Genomic DNA, 19,824 nt, shown 5'->3' with positions numbered 1-19,824 from the left:
GTCAAATAAATAAATAAAATATATTTTTTTTAAAGATTTATTTTAGTCATTGAGCATGTGCTTAGTGGGAAGGAGCAAAGAGAAAGGGAGAGTGTCCAAAGCAGATGCTGTGCTGAGCGTGGAACCCGATGCAGGGCTCGATCTCAGGACCCTGAGATCACAACCTGCGCTGAATGCTTAACTGACTGTACCACCCAGGCACCCCCATCTTTTTTTAAAGAGCAAATATTTTCTTGTATTCAGTAGGTTACCTTTTTATTTTGTTGATTGCTTTCTTTGCTGTGCAGAAGTCTTTTAGTTTGGGGCACCTGGGTGACTCAGTTGGTGAAGCATCTGCGTTCGGCTCAGGTCATGATCCCAGGGTCCTGTGATCAAGCCCTGCATCGGGCTCCCTCCTCGGGGAGGAGCGTTCTCCCTTTCCCTCTGCTGCTCTGCCTGCTTGTGCTCTCTAGCGCTCTCTGCCAAATAAATAAATAGTATCTTTAAAAAAAAAAATGTTTGGTAGAACTCATCAGTAAAGCCATCTGGTCCTGGACTTTGGTTTGTTGGGAGGTTTTTCATTACTGATTCTTCTCCTTACTAGTTATCAGTCTGTTCAGATTTTCTGTTGGTGGCTGCATGTTTCTAGGAATTTATTCATTTCTTGGTATATGATTATATATCAAGAATATGGTATATGATGATTCATACTAGTCTGTTTTCATCCTTTATATTTCTGTACTGTCAGTTGTAACATCTCCTCTTTCATTTCTGATTTTAGCTGAGTCCTGTCCCTCTTTTTCCTAGTTAGTCTGACTAAAGGTTTGTCAGTTTTGTTTATCTTTTCAGAGACTCAGTATTGATCTTTTCTGTTAACTTTTTAATTTATGTATCATTTATTTCTACTCTAGTCTTTGGTATTTCCTTATATCTACTGACTCTGGGCTTCATTTATTCTTTTTTTTTTTTTCTTTTGGGGTATAAAATTAGACTTTCCTTATTTCTTGAGGCAGACATTTATCACTCTGACCTTCCCACTTAGAACTGCTTCTGCTGCATCCCCTAAATTTGGGTGTTATATTTCCTTGTTTGTTTGATTTGGGATATTTTCGGATTCTATGAAAAATTTTTTCTGGGGCACCTAACTGGTTCAGTCAGTAGAGCATGTAACTTTTGATCTTAGGGTCCTGAGTTCAAGTCCCATGTTGGGTTTGGAGCCTACTTTTAAAAATAATAAATAAATAAAATAAAAGTGGGTGAATACTGTCTTTAAAAAATTTTGTTTTTCTTTAATCTATTGGCCGTTCAGTAGTGTGTTTAATCTCTACATATTGGTGAATTTTCCAACTTTCTTTGTATAGTTGACTTCTAGTTTTATGTTGCTGTGGTCGGAAAAGATCCGTAGTATGATTTCAGTGTGGTCAGCATCTGATTTGTTCTAGAGAATGTTCTGTGTACATTTGGGAAGAATGTGTATTGTGTTGGTTTTGGCTGGAATGTTCTGTGTATACAGTTAAGTCCATCTAGTCTGATGTGTCATTTAAGGCTGATGTTTCCATATTGATTTCCTGTCTAGGTGATCTGTCCACTGATATAAGTGAGGTATTAAAGTCTTCTACTATTACTGTATTGCTGTCTGTTTCTCCATTTAGGTCTGTTAATATTTCCTTTATATATTAGGTGTTCCTATAAATATTTGCAAATGTCATATCCTCCTACTGGATTTACCCCTTCGTTATGTAATGCCCTTATTTGTCTCTTACAGTCTTTGTATTAAAATTGATTTTATCTGATATGAGTATAGCTACTCCAGCTTTCTTTTGGTTTCTGTTTGCATGGAATATCTTTTTCTGTGCCTTCACTTTCAGTCTGTGTATGTCATTACATTTGAAGTGAGTCTCTTATAGACAGCATATAGATAGGTCTTGTTTTTTTAATCCATCAGCCACTCTGTGCTTTTTTTTTTTTTCCCTCCAAGTAAGCTCTGCACCCAACATGGGGCTCGAATTCATGACCCTGAGATCAAAAGTCACATGCTGACAGAGCCAGTCAGGCACCCCACCACTCTGTCTTTTGATTGGAGAATTTAGTTTGCTTACAGTTAAAATAATTAGTGATGGGTATATATACTTGCCATTGTGTTCATTATTTTCTGGCTGTTTTTATAGTTCCTTTCTGTTCCTTTCTTCTCTTGCTTTCCTCCTTTGTGGTTTGAGGACTTTCTTTAGTGTTATGCTTATATTTCTTTCTCTTTATCTTCTGTGTATTTACTATAGGTTTTTGTTTTGTGGTTACCATGATACTTACATAAAACAGCTTAGAAGATTCTATTTTAAGTTGATAACAACTAAAGTGTGATCCCATTCTAAATCCCAACATTTTAACTCCCCCCTCCTACATTTTATGTACATTTTAAGGCTTTTGGCATAATACCAAATCGCATTTATTAATAGGCTAGTTGCTTATACTTATTATCCTTGAAGCTGAGCTCCACTTTATTTTGTATCTGACACTAAATACAGCAAGTGTTATTATAGAAGGACTTTAATTGCATTATTAATTATTGTTACTGCTGTGTAAACCGGATGGCCCATTAAATTCTGTAAATACAACAACTTAGAGAAATAGGAGCTAGTACAGTGCTTCACCCAAAGTAGAAATTTTGTCAGATCATTGTCCACTGGTGCAGCCTCTGAACAAGAAGGTAATGGTCATGTGCGGACTTTGTGTTAGATTGTTGGGATACTGGGTGGTGGTTCTTCCAGTCTTGATCTCTTTGTGGTATTTTTTCAGTAGCATTCATTAATCTACACTATGCCCTCCGACAGGCAGCTCAAAATTTTCCCCTAGCAGGTTAAGTTAAAACCTGTTCTTCTAGTTGAAAATAATCTTATTGAACTCCTTATGGAAAAACAAGTATGTATTACATTTGTGGTATTTACCATGCTCGAGCCAGCCGCCCCTTAAACCAAATAAACTCTTTATTTCTTTGAGTGAGATTTTATTTCTTAATCTACGTATAAAGACAAAACTTTAGAGCTTAAGTATCAATTTAGTTATATTGGCCAGTTTTTCTCCACTGCTTCCTTCAGCATTTGGTGGAAATCCTGTCTGAAAGCCGTATTTTTGAACAGTTTATGCAGTTGTTTCCTGTGAGCGATAGAATTACTTTTCTTTGTATTCTAAATTTTCTCCAGTGAGTTTTTCCTGTTTTCATAAAATATATATTAATTAAGAGTCCCCACAGTCCCTTCTCAATTTCAGTAATTTGCTAGAATGGCTCACAGAACTCAGGAAAACAGTTTACTTACGTTACGAGTGTATCATAAAGGGTACAACTAAAGAACAGTCAGACAGAAGGGTTGCACAGGGCAAGGTATGTGGCGGAGGGGTGCAGAGTTTCCCTGTTTTCTCTGGGTGTGCCACTTTCCTAGTACTCCTAAGTATTCACCAATTAGGAAGCTCTCTGAACCCCGTTGTTTAGAGTTTTTATGGAGATTCCATTCTGTAGATGTGAATGCCTAAATCATTGGTCATTGGTGATTAACTCGATCTCCGGCCCCTCTCCTCTCTGGAGGTTAGGGAGTAGAGCTGAAAGTTTCAGCTTTCTAACTATATGGTCCAACTCTGGCAAGCAGACCCCATCCTGAAGCTCTCAAGAGGCCCACAAGGTCATCTCATTAGCATAGACTCAAGTTTATTATTAGTAACAACAAATGACATTTCTCTCCTGTCTCTCAGGAAATTCCAAGGGTTTTAGGATTTCTTTGCCAGGAACTGGAATGAAAACCAAATCTGTATTTCTTATTAGATCACAGTACCCATTGTGCCTGCCATGGTATCATATTGCATGTATTTGAGATGATTTAATTGAATATGGAGCTCATGACTTTGTGTGGTAGCAGAATTTAGCTGCAATGTGTTAGCAGATTCAGTTGCCGCATGATTCTTTATATTGAGCTAACCTCCGCTTCATTGTAGTGTTCACCTATAGTTTTGCTGTCTAGAGCAGTACAGAGCAAGTCTGCTCGCTCTTCCAAAAGACTGCCTTTCAGATAAAGCGTTATATGGAAACCGGCTCTACCACTAACGTGATTCTGGAGTAAATCCACTCGAAAACAGGTAGCTGTGCTGGAGATAATGTAGTTATTCTATACAACCCCAAAATTATGGAGTGAAAACCTCCTGGTGCTACTGTGCCACATTCACTCTTGTTCTTTTTCTACTTTTCCACTGGAAACCTGTATCAATTTATAGAAATAATCCTTTGGGATCCACCAGCTCTTAGAGCCTCCCTCTCTACTCTTTCATCTTCCTGGTATCCAGCTAAGTTAATGGCTTTATTGTGAATATTTCATTTGTAAGCTATGTGTAATACATTTGCTTGTAACTAAAGACTTAAACTTTAAGCAAAATAGAATGCTATACTTTCATGTAGAGTCCTTTTACATTTTTTTATTTCATGTCTTTCCAGACCTAGAATAAAAAGCATTTACTCTCTTAAGACAAAGTTTCTAGACAGTAAGGAAACAGATTTTGTAACTCCCATGTGATTGTGCCCCTGATATTTGTAAGTGCCAAAAAGTTATCACACTAAAAACCACAGTTGTGGGGCCCCTGGGTGGCTCAGTGGGTTAAGCCTCTGCCTTCGACTCAGGTCATGAGATCAGGGTCCTGGGATCAAGCCCCACATCGGGCTCTCTGCTCAGCGGGGGGCCTCCTTCCTCCTCTGTCTGCCTGCCTCTCTGCCTGCTTGTGATCTCTCTGTCTCTCTCTCTCTCTCAAATAAATAAATAATCTCAAAAAAAGAAAACTCACTTAGAAAAAAAAAACCAAACAGGGCACCTGGGTGGCTCAGTGGGTTAAGCCGCTGCCTTCCGCTCAGGTCATGATCTCGGGGTCCTGGGATTGAGCCCCGCATCAGGCTCTCTGCTCTCTGCCTGCTTCCCTTCCTCTCTCTCTGCCTACTTGTGATCTCTTTCTGTCAAATAAATAAATAAAATCTTTAAAAGAAAAAACAAACAAACAAAAACACACACACAGTGACCAGAGCCTATCCACCTCTCTTTACTGACTTTAAAATAGCTGCTCCTTCGGGCTCCTGGCTGGATCAGTCAGAAGAGCGTGTAACTCTTCATTTCCGGATAGTGACTTTCAAGCCCCATGGTGGATGTAGACGTTACTTAAATAAAACTAAAACTTTTAAAAAAAAGGTTTTTTTAAAAGCTGTTCCTTATAGTTGTTTGTTTTCACTGCATGTATGTAGTCTGAAGGAATTTGAGTAGCATACCCGTTTTGAGACTTGATGAAGTGTCTTGTCATAGGGACTGCAGATAATCACAGAAAGCCTTCAGTGATTCCATTCATCTCTGTTTCTGAATATTTCAGCAAGTCCAAGTCAGTTCAGATACCTAGTATCTCTAATCATGAAAGATCATGATCTCAGGGTTATGGGATCAAGCCCCGCATCCTTTGGGATCCACCAGCTCTTAGAGTCTCCCTGCTCAGCGGGGACTCTGCTTTTCCCTCTCCCTCTGCCTGCTGCTTCCCCTACTTATTCTCTCTCTCTGTGTCAAATAAATAAAATCTTTAAAAATAATAATAAAAATAAATAAATAAAAGCCAGGAAGAGGAGAATAAGCATATATGGAGTCGTAAGTGTAAGAAAGAAAACTAGGCAGTAGTCAGGCAAGACAAAGGAAGAAAGTGTTTTAAAAAGGAGAGAATGGTCCTGGAAAATGAGCTCTATAATTAGCCATGAGACTTAGAAGCATGGGGAGGTATAGGCGACCTTTTGAAGAGCTGTTTCCAGGATGGAGGTGGGTACCCACCTGAAGGGTTGAATGGGAGGTAGTGAAATGTAGTCATTTCTTAAGCTGTTAGCTTTGATAGCTGGGCAAGGAAAGGGTTTGAGGGAGGGATTTGTTTCCCCCCAAGTGGGGAAAGTTGATGTGTTTAAGTGATTTACAGGATGGCTGCAACGGGGAGCGGTGTTGAATACCTAAGAGAGTGTGTAATGGATAAGATCTCTGCAAGAGAGAAGTGATCTAAAGCCAAGTGGAGAAATTGTCTTAGTTACGAGGGAGGCACGTTTAATATAGTTGGAGAGAACAAAGAAAGGAATGGGTATGATACAGAGGAAAAAAATACTAATGCATTGTGTGATAACACAGTTTTGGTGACCTGGAGTCCTGTATTTTCTGTTTCTGGGGAAGTGATGGGGGCTTGGACAAGAGGCCACATTCCTCTCTAGCCTGGGCCAGCGGAGCAATTGCTTGACTGTTGTTCCTTTTGGTCACTAACCCTCGGCCTCAGTAAGGCCACCCATCCCTTCCCTTGCTTGGGAGTGAGACCTGGGCCCATGTACCCCAGTTTCGTGCATCAGCTTAGTTTCAACGTCTTGTCTGGATTTCTTCTTTTTCTCCAGGCGGGGAAACTAAACTAAACAGTTACAGTCCTGGTGAACTATTTTAGTAACCATGTAGATACACTGTTTTTCTTTAGAAATCTAATCTTTAATTTTCATTTTTGGCAACTGAGTTCTCTAATGTACCTCAACGATAAGTTTGTTTTATTTATCAGAAACTTGTTAAGCTCATACTGTGGGCCAAGCACTAGGCTAGGTACTTGTTATAATGGATTAAATAAGATATGGCTGCCTCAGGCAGCTGGGAGAGACCAACACACACAGCCCTGACAATTTTCTTTTGATAAATGCATAGACTTTAGAATATCTAGATCTGAATCCAACTTCTTTTTGCAAAAAAGAAGGCCAAATTATTACTCTTTGTTTGAGAATATCATGAAATTCATTTATATATTATACAATCCAGATAATCCCTTTTCCTTATACTCTGTTATTTTTTCATGCTGCTTCTGTAATTAAAATGCAGAATTCTCCCGTCCTGAAGTAGAGTGTTTTTACTGTACATCAGGTGGTCTTAATCTGGGTTTTATAGATCTCAACGTGTCTAGGGATTGGTGGTTTTGTGCATTTATGAACCTTCCAAATTATATGCAAAATTGAGTGTGTATACATGAGTTCTTAGAGTAGAAAGAATCCGTAATTTTTCTAAATGCTCAAAGAATTCTATCACACCAAAATATTAAGAACCACTAGACTATTAAAATCCTTATGTAATATAGGCTTTGTCCTATGACTGTTTTATACCATTAACCATTTAGATATTCTCACAAGAGGAAAGGGAAGTTGAAGATGTATTTCATAATTGCACTTCTTAAAGTTATTTATACAACTTTTAATATTGATACAATTTTTGAAATTGGCATTTAAATATTGGAATTTCTTTTTATATTATCTAACAACGTTATAACCATGCTACAGTTTTTTTTGCAAATATATTTTTTGTTTGTCTTTAGTACCAGGGCCCTCTGGTGATAATGGCATCAGTATTACCATGATCTTGATGGCCTGGATGGTTATTGCAGTGATCTTGTTTCTACTGAGACCTCCTAATCTAAGAGGATCCAACCTAACGGGCAAGCCAGCCAGTCCTCATAATGTAAGTGTTGTGGATTAGAAATTCATTTGGATAAGGGAGGGGTATGGCCTGGAAATGGGAGGAGTTTGTTTTGACTGAAATACCAGAATTAGCAAAAGGAAGATTTAACTCACGGAGTAAGTTCTTGCCGTGGAGTCCTTATAAATCTTGCAACGCCAAATAGCTTAGTCTTCAAGGAGTTACGTAGAAAAGCACAGACCTGTAGCCCAGAGAGAATTTTAAAACACATTCCGATCTTCACTCACATTCCAGTCTTTCTTAATATAAAAAATAAAATCCAGTTTGTAAGAAACCACAGCAGTATTCTCAAATCTCAGTCTTCCACTCCCCAGTTCCTCACAGTTAGTCCCTTCAGCTTCCTAAATTCTCTCACTAGTTCACTAGTTCAAATGTTTTTCCCTCTACTTCAGTTTCTCCCCTTCTTTCTTAGCTATTAAATACAATAGAGGACCTGAGCCTGTCTGGTGAAATCCCTTTTTCCTCTTGTTTTCCCGTCCAATTTCTCTTAAACTCTTCCATTTCTGCATAATAGGTCAACTGAACTGACGAAGGAGAAGTAGGATCATTCATGTTAGCAAACCTTGATAGTCCTGATAACTACCATTTTTAGAACCTTCTAGATAAAAAAACATGATAAATAAAGTGACCCAACAGGGAGTTTTTGGTGCTGTCTTTAACAGAAACTTCACGGAAGGACTCCTTTTAATCGTTTGGAGAATGGGTATTTATATTTTTTCTTTTCTATTTGTCTTGGATATTACTTCCTTAAAGATATTTACATGGTGAATTCACTTGTTGAACACCAAATTATCCCACTGATTCCCTTCTCCAATCTTCACCAGGTGGAATTCCTAAAATAACTTCTTTTTCTCCACAGTCTTGTATTGCTAATATTAGAAGTGAGTTAAACTAACTCTTTACGTGGGAGGAAGCAAATGTGGAATGATAATTGGTCAGTGCTTTGGTTTGTTTAGGAAAGGAGCATTTAGATACATAGCCGTGCTGACATTAAGAAAGAAGGCATCGTTAGCTCTATATAAAAAGCCTTAAATTTTTTTTTCTTTGTTTCTTTTGGAGAAGAAGGTATCCATAAAATAGCATGTATGTTATCCTGGTAAGATGCTTTCTTCTTGGTATTTTTTCTTACTTTCTAGGTATAGTTTTATTACTTTCATATCAGAGAGCCACTTCCTCAACATTTGCAGCTAAAGAAATCCAACTTAATAACCTGGCCTAGAAGCCATCGAAAGGGACAGAAATTTAAGATGACAGCCCCAAAACCTTATTTCATCATAGCTCAGCAGTTCTTGGCTAGTAGGCCCACTGCCCTAAGGAATAAGCAAGAAAACATACTAATTTCGAGTAGAAAATTGACCAGCCTCCACCAGCACCTCCTGTAATGTGTCACAATAAATAAATGGCATCTCCCTGAAGATTCCTAAAAACTTTGAACTTTCCCTTCCAGTTCACATACTTTCTCTTGCAAGTAACAGTGATCAGCTCTGCTTGGTTTAAACAAGTGGCTCTAATGTGGTTCACACATTAGGATATCCAGAGAAGTAGGATTAGTGTTTGGATCTTTAAACAACATCACCAGAGGGGGCGCCTGGGTTGCTCAGTGGGTTAAGCCTCTGCCTTCCGCTGAGATCATGATCTCAGGGTCCCAGGATCGAGCCTCACATCAGGCTCTCTGCTCAGCAGGGGGCCTGCTTCCCCTTCCCTCTCTGCCTGCCTCTTTGCCTACTTGTGATCTCTCTGTCAAATAAATAAATAAAATCTTAAAAAAAAAAAAACACAAACCAAAAACAATATCATCAAAGACGTACTTTCTTTCTTCAGCCATCAGCTTCGCTCCAAAGTGGGCTCCCTTTGTGGTCACAGAATGCCTGCCAGTAGCAACAGGGGCCACATGCTTCCTTATTGACCTTCGGTAGGGAGAAGCAAGAGTCTCTACCTCACTTTGTAATGTGCTCGGTCACCTTGAGCCAGAGGGATGGTGCCATCTTTATTGGTGTAAATGTCACTTCTGGTGCTGTCAGGGAGAGCAGTGTCATCCAAATCATTTTACTGTTACATAGTTTCCCTTTCTTCCATACCACAGGGAGGAGTGAGACAAACGTTGGTGAATTATAGTGTTAATCTAGCGTTCCCTGGTGTAACAGCATATGAGAAGTCCAAATAAGTATGTGATTAGGGATTGGAGGGTGGGGATCATGCCTTCAGTTCTTATTATGTGCTAGATCGGTTGCACTAGGATTCAAGAAGTCGGTTCCATAATTTCTGTCTTTCTAATGCCAGGGACAAGATCCACCAGCCCCTCCTGTGGACTAACTTTGTGATATGGGAAGTGAAAATAGTTAACACCTTGCACGACCAAATGAACGAAGATGACCAGAGTACTCTTAACCCCATTAGACTGTTTTTCCTTTTGCATCTGCAATATGGGATGGTATTGTTTTCATGAGCTTCTAGAAATTTCACTCGCAAGCTTATTTTTGCTTCCTGTGTTATCACCATTCCTTTTTACAGTATATTTGAGTAAATGATTATATTAAAAAATTTACATGGGCCTTTTTGGTTATCCTCAACTTAAACATTCCACTCATTCTATTTGTAACTGTGATCATAATTTTTTTGTGATGATTTCTGGCCTGATTGAAGGAAATTTGGGATCCTGCCTTTAAATATTTTAAATAGTTTTGATAGGTTTTTAAAATTGCTTTTTTTTCATAAGGTATTTATAAAGTTACTTGGTGTTCTCTGAGATTGTATGAAAAAAAAATTAGAACCACACTGTATTTACATTTACCTTAATAGTTTATTTGTGGGTGGCAGTTTTTTCTAGTTCTTGGGACTGTGGCAGCCTTTGGAATATTTTCCAGATCTGTGTCATCCACTACAACTGGCTTATGTAGCTAGAAAAAAGAGGGGAGAAGAAATGAAATAGTTGTTTACTAAGTTTTCTATTCCCACAAAAATGTCTAATATTAGGAGAACTTTAAATAAGCATAATTTAAATATGGTGGGTGATTTACAGTCCATTATAGCCTTATAAGGTTCATGAAAGGAGGAAAAAGGTTAACGCTTTCTGCCTTTGCCAGGTCTATTCTATACAGTAATAATTTAAGCTATAATTTATTTGTTAAATGGGTGCCTCTCAGGAACCTTTTCTGTTCTAACTCTTCCCTGTTAAATGGAACTCTGAAAGCTGTATTGGGGCCTATTTGGTTGCTGACATTTGAATGCTGTTTACTTATTTAGCCTATTTTTTTCTGTGAAGAAAAAATTGAGTCTTTTGTTACCCTTCTAACTTCAGAAAATATTTGATGGTTTACTCCAAGGGAAAAAGAGGAAAATGAAAAAGCAATCAAGGATCTTTTTTCTCACCCCTTATCTCATTCTTTTCTAGTAATAAGATGGATTGGGGTGGGGAGGAACATTATTATAAGTAAAATTTTGAAATGTATAAAAAGTAAAAGGTTGTATTGTTTTGCTCAGTTTGAAAGAAAATGAATACAAATGGCATAAATACAAGTCTGGCATGACCTATGTGGTTATGGAATTTTTTTCTTAGCAAGTGATTACAGATGGTTTATGGGGGCTAGAAGATATTTTGCTATCGATGTAAGGGTTTTCCCCCCAGATCAGTCTAGCTTTTCACTGTTACCGATCTGAGAAATTACATGTATGAATTAATAAACTTCTCTATATCATTGTACTGTTTAATAGAGTCTCTGATACAATTGTGTGATGCTCCTAGGGTATTTTTTCCCCCTTTATTATGATTACATTTTAGGCCATAAACTTTTTAAGGGCTTCATTTCCTTATATAATCCAATATTGACTGCTTGCATTCCTTCTGTGGATCTTAGCTTTGAGCTCAATTTCTTGACATAGTGTCATCTATTCTTAGTTACTTGTGCTAATTGAGGGGTATCATAACACAGGTAAGTCAAATCTTAGATAAGGGAGCACCATAGATTTAAATCTTCCTCTTGCTGTGGCCTACTGGAAGCGTTCTCAGCTTTACAGCTGTTAGAGTATTCAATGCGGAAAGGGCAGTGATGGCATAGGTTGGAGTTAAATCTCTTTAAGCATTCCTTTTTCTGCCCTTGGCCCCTGGACTTTGAAGGCTTGCACATACATCCTAGCAGTCTGTTCTCTAAGCTGCTAGAAAGCCTGCCTCTGGCAGAGATGCTGATGCATCCACCGAATCTGTGGCTCACAAGTAATTGAGAATTGGCTTTGGTTGAAGCCAGTTGGCCTTGACGAGGAAACAAGAGTGTCTAGTGTTAGTTGGCTAGAGACCTACAAATCTAGATTCTCATTCCTGGTTCTTCATTTCTGTCACATACACTTAATTGACAGTACATCTAGTATATTAACCTTTTCTATATGGACCGTCTAATTAGGAACAAAAGTTCCTAGAGAAATACTTAGTTTTGGGTTTTTTTGCTTGTAAAATTTCTCTGCATTCCTGAGAAAGACCGCATACTACTGCTTATAAAGTATTCCTGTTAACCTAACTAGTAATTTATATTACTCTATTTAATTCTTAAAGCTTCTACATGTGGCCTTTTTATTGAGCACACTCTTACTCATTACTTGGCTTATATTCACCGGAACTGTGGCTACATTCATTTTTAAATAATCTGGAGAAAGGAAAGATAAAGCTTCATATTTTAGTCACTTTGGGCTCTTAAATGTTCCACAAATAACAATAAGTTTATTTTGTTTGAGAGTCATGTAATGTCCCTTATGCAAAATAATGTTTTCTAGCTTTCCATATGGAAAAAGTTAACATTGGAACTGTGTATAGTAAAAGAGTTTATCATGTATCTATCCAAGCACTATCCCATGGCCAGCAAGTCATATTTTAAATAAACTTGCAGAAATTTTCTAAAGTAACTATAAGGTTCAGCTAGTCCATGGTCACTTTTAGTGTCATCGTGGTATGTGATGTGATAGTGTTTATAGAATGACTGAATTCTTTTATTTTCAAAGGAACCTTGGAAATGTATCACTCTGAATTAAAGCCTGTCACTCTAAATAAACATGCTAAAATTTGACCAGCTTGTCAGCTTAAGACACAAAACAGCAACTTGAGGAGAAATGAAGAGTTTACACTTAAGGGGTTAAATTTTTGTTGTTGCAATAGTAGATTTAGTCTTAACATGATATTTCTAAATGAAGAGCATATGTATTTGTTACCATGTCTAATGATTACTTTGTTAAAAGCGAAAGTGGTCATGTGATGTACTAAGTATGAATTGCTGTTTTTCAATGTTTAAGTCATGCCAAACAAATCATGTCTGTGCCATCCAGGGTTTATTGTAATCTTTTACTGAGTACTTGGACTGGGATAAAGGGCTTGTACTATGCACTTTTTATTAATGAATAAATAGAAAACATTAGTAACGTATTGTTTTCTGTTTGGCTTTTTTGGGGAAATGAATCTTTTGCTTAGTAGAACGTTTACATCCTTTATTAAACGGTGTCCTTGTAAGACTTTTTACCCCTAACTGAAGACCTTCCACAGAGAGAACTTTAAGTTACAAGAAAAATATGTATGTAATAGCAGTGGGGCCAATATTCAGAAGTAGGGAGTCTGAGAATCTCTAGATTAGATCACAATTACATTTCTTTACTTACTCTTTTATTTTTTAATTTCCTCCTAGAATGCAGTGTTAATATACCTGTGCTTTGAAGGAATAATATTTAATAATGTTAATTATGTTTTTGAGCAGGCCTATGTTACTTCAAGGGAGCAAGATGTGTAACTGTACAAACACACACACAAGTAAAGATCTGCTTTTTGTCTTGTGACCTGGAATGCACCCAGATACCAAAGATCATTAATCCCCACATACACGTAAAAATGGTAAAATTGCCCTGGCATGGGTCAGTGTCTGTGTGATACTTAAGTGTTCTTTAAAATAGCGAAATGTGTGAGACATATAATTTTCTGGAGATAATTAATGATTTCAATCTAAAATTTGTCATGAATGTCAATATATACCTGAACCCCTGTAAAACTAAGTTTTCATTAAATGGTTCTGCAGTATTAATTTTCCTCTCAGAAAGTAGAATTCTCATAAGTTTTTTTGCTTCCTGCCATTTCATCTGATAGTTGTCTCAGTTCCAAATCTGTTTTTAAGAGTCGATTTTTCTCGCCACCAAGAAGTTCCATAAACATCAGCCGAGATTATGATGCTCTCACATTTTTAAAAATTGGAGTTATCAAAGTGATCTTTTCCCCTGGGCAACTTAACTTTGCATATCTTTTCTCATACAAATAGACTATGTCAGTTCAATAAACATTTCGACAGTGTATTTATTTCTGCTTTAAAATGGGTGTTATTCAGGGGTGGCTGGGTGGCTCAGTGGGTTAAGCCTCTGCCTTCAGCTCAGGTCATGATCTCAGGGTCCTGGGATCAAGCCCCGCATCGGGCTCTCTGCTCAGGAGGGAGCCTGCTTCCCCTTCTCTCTCTGCCTGCCTCTCTGCCTGTTTGTGATCTCTCTCTCTGTCAAATAAATTTCAAAAATCTGTAAAAACAAACAAACAAAAAAACCCCACCAACCCCCCCCCCAGTAAAATGGGTGTTATTCAGAATTATGTTACAAAAAACATTTTAAACCATCAGATGCCAGATTAAGACGTTTTGTGAAAGGGGGGTAGAAGATGTTTGGGAAGCAGGGAGTAGATAGGGATGAAGAATAATATGAGTAGCTTTTTTTTTTTAAGATTTGTTTTTTATTTATTTGACAGAGAGAGAGATCACAAGTAGGCGAAGAGGCAGGCAGAGAGAGAAGGGGAAGCAGGCTCCCTGCCGAGCAGAGAGCCTGATGCGGGGTTCAATCCAGGGACCCTGAGATCTTGACCTGAATCAAAGGCAGAGGCTTAACCCACTGAGCCATCCAGGTGCACCTATGTATAGTTTTAAGAATAAAGCAACTTTCATGTCAAGAAAGAATATTCCTGGGGTGCCTGGGGGGCTTAGTCGGTTGAGTATCCAGCTCTTGATTTCCATTCAAGTCATGATCTCAGGGATGTGGGACTGAGCTGTGCTTTGGGCTCTGTGCTGGTGGGGAGTCTGCTTGGGATCCTCTCTCCCTCTCCCTCTGCCTTGCCCCCTCTAAAATAATAAATAAATATTTTAAAAAACCATATTCCCTTTTATAACACTCTGCTTATTTCCAGGAAGTTTAGGGATGAGAAAAAAATATAACCCCTGCAATACTAGAGGCCTTACTACTTCTTAAATATTTGGTTCCCATACTGCTCATAACCTCAGACACTCAGGCTATGTTATGATGATGAATGGATTTGAATTGCATTGCCTTTATTCATTTTGAAGAACTGAGCACAGTTTCTCAAAGAGGACAAGTACTACATAGCAGATTCAGCATTATGGAAAAAGTCTACTATTTTGCTGTTTTTGTTGTTGTTTTTTAACATTTTATTTGTTTATTTGAAGGGGGCAGAGCACAGAGGGAGAAGCAGATTCCCTGCTGAGCGGAGAGCTGATGCAGGGCTTGATTCCAGGACCCTGGGATCCATGACCTGTAGTCATGTAATTGTAATAATTGTCTCATGTGTAGTAAAAATATTTAGCATTGCTAATAGTGTTGAGCCTTGGAGGAAAAGTATTCAAGTAGCTTTGTGTGAGGTGGGCTTAAGGTAAATAATTCATTCAGATCTTTAGCTTTTCTTACATCTAAAAGATAGCATATAGTTTATAGCATATAGCTTATAGTGATTCTCAAACTTTCTGGTTTGGAGACGCCAAAGAATTTTTGTTTATATGCATTGTTTTATGTATCAATATATACTGTATCCAAAATTAAAACAGAACATTTAAAAGCATTACGTATTTTAAAATAACAATATACCCAATACATGTTAACATGAAGGTTTTTGTGAAAAAACCATTTTCCAAAATGAAAACTTAGAAGACTGCCATGTTTTACATTTTTGCAAATCTCTTCAATAGTTGGCTTAAAAGAAGTCTGGGTTATTATTATTTTCTTTTAAGATTTATTTATTTGAGGGGCACCTGGGTGGCTCAGTGGGTTAAAGCCTCTGCCTTTGGCTCAGGTCATGATCCCGGGGTCCTGGGAACGAGCCCCACATCGGACTCTCTGCTCGGCAGGGAGCCTGCTCTCCTTCCTCTCTCTGCCTGCCTCTCTGCCTACTTGTGGTCTCTGTCAAATAAATAAATAAAATAAAATTTAAAAAAAAAAGATTTATTTATTTGAGAGAGAGTAGGGAGGGGCAGAAGGAGAGGGAGAAAATTTCCAGCAGAACTGTGGAGTGAGCAGGGAGCCTCATGGCGGGCTTGATCTCATGACTCCGATATCATTACCAAGAGCCAGACGCTTAACCGACTGAGCCACCCAGGTGCCCCAGGTTATATTTCTACTTCTACATTCAATATGTTCGTTCCCTTCTTGTGAGACTGTGTGAATATTAGTTTTTGACAACTAAATGACTGATGGTATTTTGAGCAGTCCATACTAAGGAAAACAAATTATGTAACTGTTGGACTGCCTACTTACTTCGAAGCATTAGTTTCCTCACTTACTTACAAATATGGTACCACTTTACAGAATGCTGAAGTAAATATCAAATGAAATGTTTGTAAAAATGTTAAGTCCTAAATAAATACTGTATATAAAGGCCCTCACCATCCCAACACACACACATACACACACACACATACATATATACCCTCTCCCTTTTCAAAACCTCAAGTTGTACAGATACTAGGTATTTAGGGAGGCACTTCCATTGAATTTCTGTTGGAAAGAATTCACTCTACTAAGAATGGACAGTGGCACATTTAGGCCAGAGTCTGGCACAAGAAAAACATTAAAGATTAAAACATTAGGGACCCCTGGGTGTTTCCGTCAGTTAGGCATCTGCTTTTGGCTCAGGTCATGATCATAGGGTCCTGGGATCGAGTCCCGCATCGGGCTCCCTTAGCGAGAAGCCTGCTTCTCTCCCTCCCACTCCCCCTGTTTGTCTTCCCTCTCTCACTGTCTCTCTGTCAAATAAATAAATAAAATCTAAAAAAAAAAAAAAAAAGATTAAAACATTAAATAGAATGTCAGTGTCCAATCAATATTTTAAAATCCTTGAAAGGTAAACTGGAAAGGGACGCCTGGGTGGCTCAGTTGGTTAGGTGGCTGCCTTCGGCTCAGGTCATGATCCCAGCGTCCTGGGATCGAGTCCCACATCGGGCTCCTTGCTCAGCAGGGAGCCTGCTTCTCCCTCTGCCTCTGCCTGCCTCTCTGCCTGCCTGTGCTCACTCGCTCGCTCTCCCTCTATGCCTGACCAATAAATAAATAAAATCTTTTAAAAAAAAAAAAAAAAGGTAAACTGGAAAGCAAATACATTTTGACTAATAGGTGAATAAATCCATTGCAGTAAAAGCTAAAGAGCAAACTAATTAGACTAATAGTTCTCAACATTGGCAGCACTTTGAGAGCTTTAAAAACCTGGTGCTTTGGCTCCACACCTCAGAGATGTGGTATGGGGTTTGACCTAAGCATCTGTAGGTAATTCCAGTAGCAACTAAGGGTAAGAACTCTTGGCATTAAGAATGCTATGCCTTGGGGCACCTGGGTGCCTCAGTTGGCCAAATGTCTGACTCTTGATTTCTGTTCAGGTCATGATCTCTGGGTGGTAAGCTCAAGCTTAGGTCCAGCCCCCCAGCAAGCCCTGTCTAGCCCCACCTCAAGCTCTGAGATCAGTGGGGAGTCTGCTCAAGATTCTCTCTCTCTCTCTGCCCACCTCCCCACAGTCTCTCTCTAAAATCAACAAATCTTTTGAAAAAGAATGCTAAAGCTTGTTTTTAGTTCCAGAGATGAAAAACTAAACAAAAGCATAAAATAATTTCCTTTATACTAGCTGACTTCTATATATGGGCAGGGAATTAAGTGAAATCTTATATTCTCCTGCAGTAGAGTTATTTTTAATAGTGATATTTCACAGGTTTTCCTAATGCTTAAAAATAATGCTTTTTTATTTTCTCAATTTTTTCTTATGGGGATGAGGAAGGGAGATGTCATCCTTCTTCATGGATGGCCATAAAAGAAGTCTGTTCAGTTCATGAGAAGGCTCTATGTTAAAAAAAGAAGAAGAAGAAGAAAGAAAAGATGAAAGAAGGAATGAGAAAGAAAGAAAAAAGAAACAAAGAAAAAGGAAGGCGAGGAGGAAGGAAAAGAAATAATAAAGCATGCCAAGGAAACAAAAACACCATTGTTATAATAAGGAATAAAGGTGGGATTATTACGTTGCAAGGACTTGGATCACAATTGTTAATAGGATAAATATTAATTCTTCACATAATAGACTTAAGGGTCTCAGAAAACATGAATTCTTTTGGTGATAAGGCCATTTGTTTTTAGTCCCTGTCCTCCAGAAGTTTTTACCAGGGAAAGATAAATACAAAAGCTAACAAATAAGCTAATATTTCAGGAACTAACTACTAAAGTGAAGTTAAAAAATAATGGTGAAAGAGCTTTCTGAAGAGATGATATTTGAAGGGGCGCCTGGGTGGCTCAGTAGGTTAAGTGTCTGCCTTTGGCTCCGGTCATGATCCCAGGGTCCTGGGATTGAGCCCCGCCTCAGGCTCCCTGCTCAGCAGGGAGTCTGCCTCTCCCTCTCCTTCTGTTCCTCCCCACCCTGCTCATACTCTCCGTCTCTCAAATAAATAAATAAAGTCTTTTAAAAAGAGAGATGATATTTGGGGTGAGATTTGATGATGCAGCTGTGCAAAGATCTGGGCAGTTTTCCAAGAGAAAAAACTACAAAGGACATGAGACTGAAGTATAATCGGCATTTTCAAGGGACCAGAATAAGATCAAATGACCTGTACAAATTGAGATCAGAAGTATGGTCTAGAAGGGGTGCTTGGGTGGCTCAGTCGCTTAAGCGACCAACTCTTGAGTTTGGCTCAGGTCATGATCTCAGGGTCATGAGATGGAGCCGAGCCTTGGGCTCAGTCTGTCTCAGCATGCAGTCTGCCTTTCCCTCTCCCTCCCTCTCTGCACCACCCCCCAACTCATGCACTTATGCAAGAGCTCTCTCTCTCTCAAAAGAAATGAGGTATGTCTACATCTTAAGGATCTTGAACTCCAAAATAAGGAATTCGAGTTTTATTAAGAGTATAAAAGCCCTTGGGACAAAGGATGAGAGATATATGATTTGATTTATGGTTTTAAAAATCTCACTCTGGCTGCTATATGGAAGATGAACTGTGTGCATCAGGAAAGAAGGTAGAAAGCTAGGAAGCCACTGGGGTCCAGAGAAGAGATGCTAATCTCTTTGGCAAAGGGTTGTGGCAACATGAATTAGAAGAAGATATCAGATTTGCGATATATGTTGGAGGTAAAGCCAACTGGCCACGTGGATGGCCTGACAGTGAATGGAAGGGAAGAGAGAAAACAAGACTTAAGTCTAGTTTTGGGGTCTTAGCCACCGGATGGTTGATGATTGAAATTGAGATGGGAAAAGTTGATGGTAAGGAAAATGGCCAATGAGAAGGAGCAGATTGGGAGCAATCAGTTAGGATACAGGTTAACTTGCTGGAATAAGGAGACAGACACCAGTGGCTTAACCCAGATCGACTTAAGTTCTCTTTCAGGCAACAGTTCAAAAATATAAGCAGTGTAGGGCTGAAAGCTTGCTTTAGGTATTCAGAACTCAAACTGACTTGCCCCACTGACCAATAGAGCAGTGTTTCTCAAACGGCTGTTGTCCACCCGGTGTTGTCCTCTGCATTGTCAGAGGTCACCACAATACTCACTGGGTCAGTGCTCCAGCCTGAGGGGAGGTGGTGAAGGAAACATGGAGGGCCTATCTATTCATTTAAGGGTTTGTCCTAGAAGTTGTTCATCTCCCTTCCATTCACATTCCGTTAGCCACAACTTGGTAAAATGACCATACCCAAAGGAGGCTAGATGTCAGGGTGCCTGGGTGGCTCAGAGGATTAAAGCCTCTGCCTTCTGCTCAGGTCATGATCTCGTGGTCCTGGGATCGAGCCCTGCATTGGGCTGTCTGCTTGGCGGGGAGCCTGCTTCCCCCTCTCTCTCTGGCTGCCTTTCTGTCTACTTGTGATCTCTCTCTCTCTGTATCAAATAAATAAAATCTTTAAAAAAAAAAAAAAAAGGAGGCTAGATGTCATTGGTGTTCATCCTGGAAAATATCCGCCCAGTTAAAATTTGGGAATTTTATTACCAAATAAGTGAAGTGTGGCTATTGGAGTCAGCTGGCAGTTGCTGCCACAGAGGAAAAACAATACTCATGTGTTGGCTT

The 19,824-nt window shown here is 38.9% G+C and overlaps 1 protein-coding gene across 4 annotated transcripts in view; it reads left to right on the top strand.

Moving 5' to 3' along the window:
• Positions 1–18,110, top strand: part of SMIM14 (small integral membrane protein 14) — a 79,504-nt gene extending 61,394 nt beyond the window's left edge. The window contains exons 4-5 of one of the 4 annotated variants that reach the window (XM_032334120.1): positions 7,360–7,502; positions 17,562–18,110. In XM_032334120.1, coding sequence (XP_032190011.1) covers positions 7,360–7,502; positions 17,562–17,636 — 218 coding nt within the window. In that variant the 3' untranslated portion in view covers positions 17,637–18,110. Of the gene's footprint in view, positions 1–7,359; positions 7,503–9,800; positions 12,925–17,561 lie in introns of those variants that run through there. The other 3 variants (XM_032334122.1, XM_032334123.1, XM_032334121.1) reach the window with 3 other exon arrangements.
• The last annotated feature ends 1,714 nt before the right edge of the window (positions 18,111–19,824 follow it).

Source organism: Mustela erminea, chromosome 2 (genome assembly GCF_009829155.1).
Source record: "Mustela erminea isolate mMusErm1 chromosome 2, mMusErm1.Pri, whole genome shotgun sequence".
NCBI lineage: Eukaryota > Metazoa > Chordata > Mammalia > Carnivora > Mustelidae > Mustela > Mustela erminea.
This window is presented reverse-complemented; position numbering and strand designations above follow the sequence as displayed.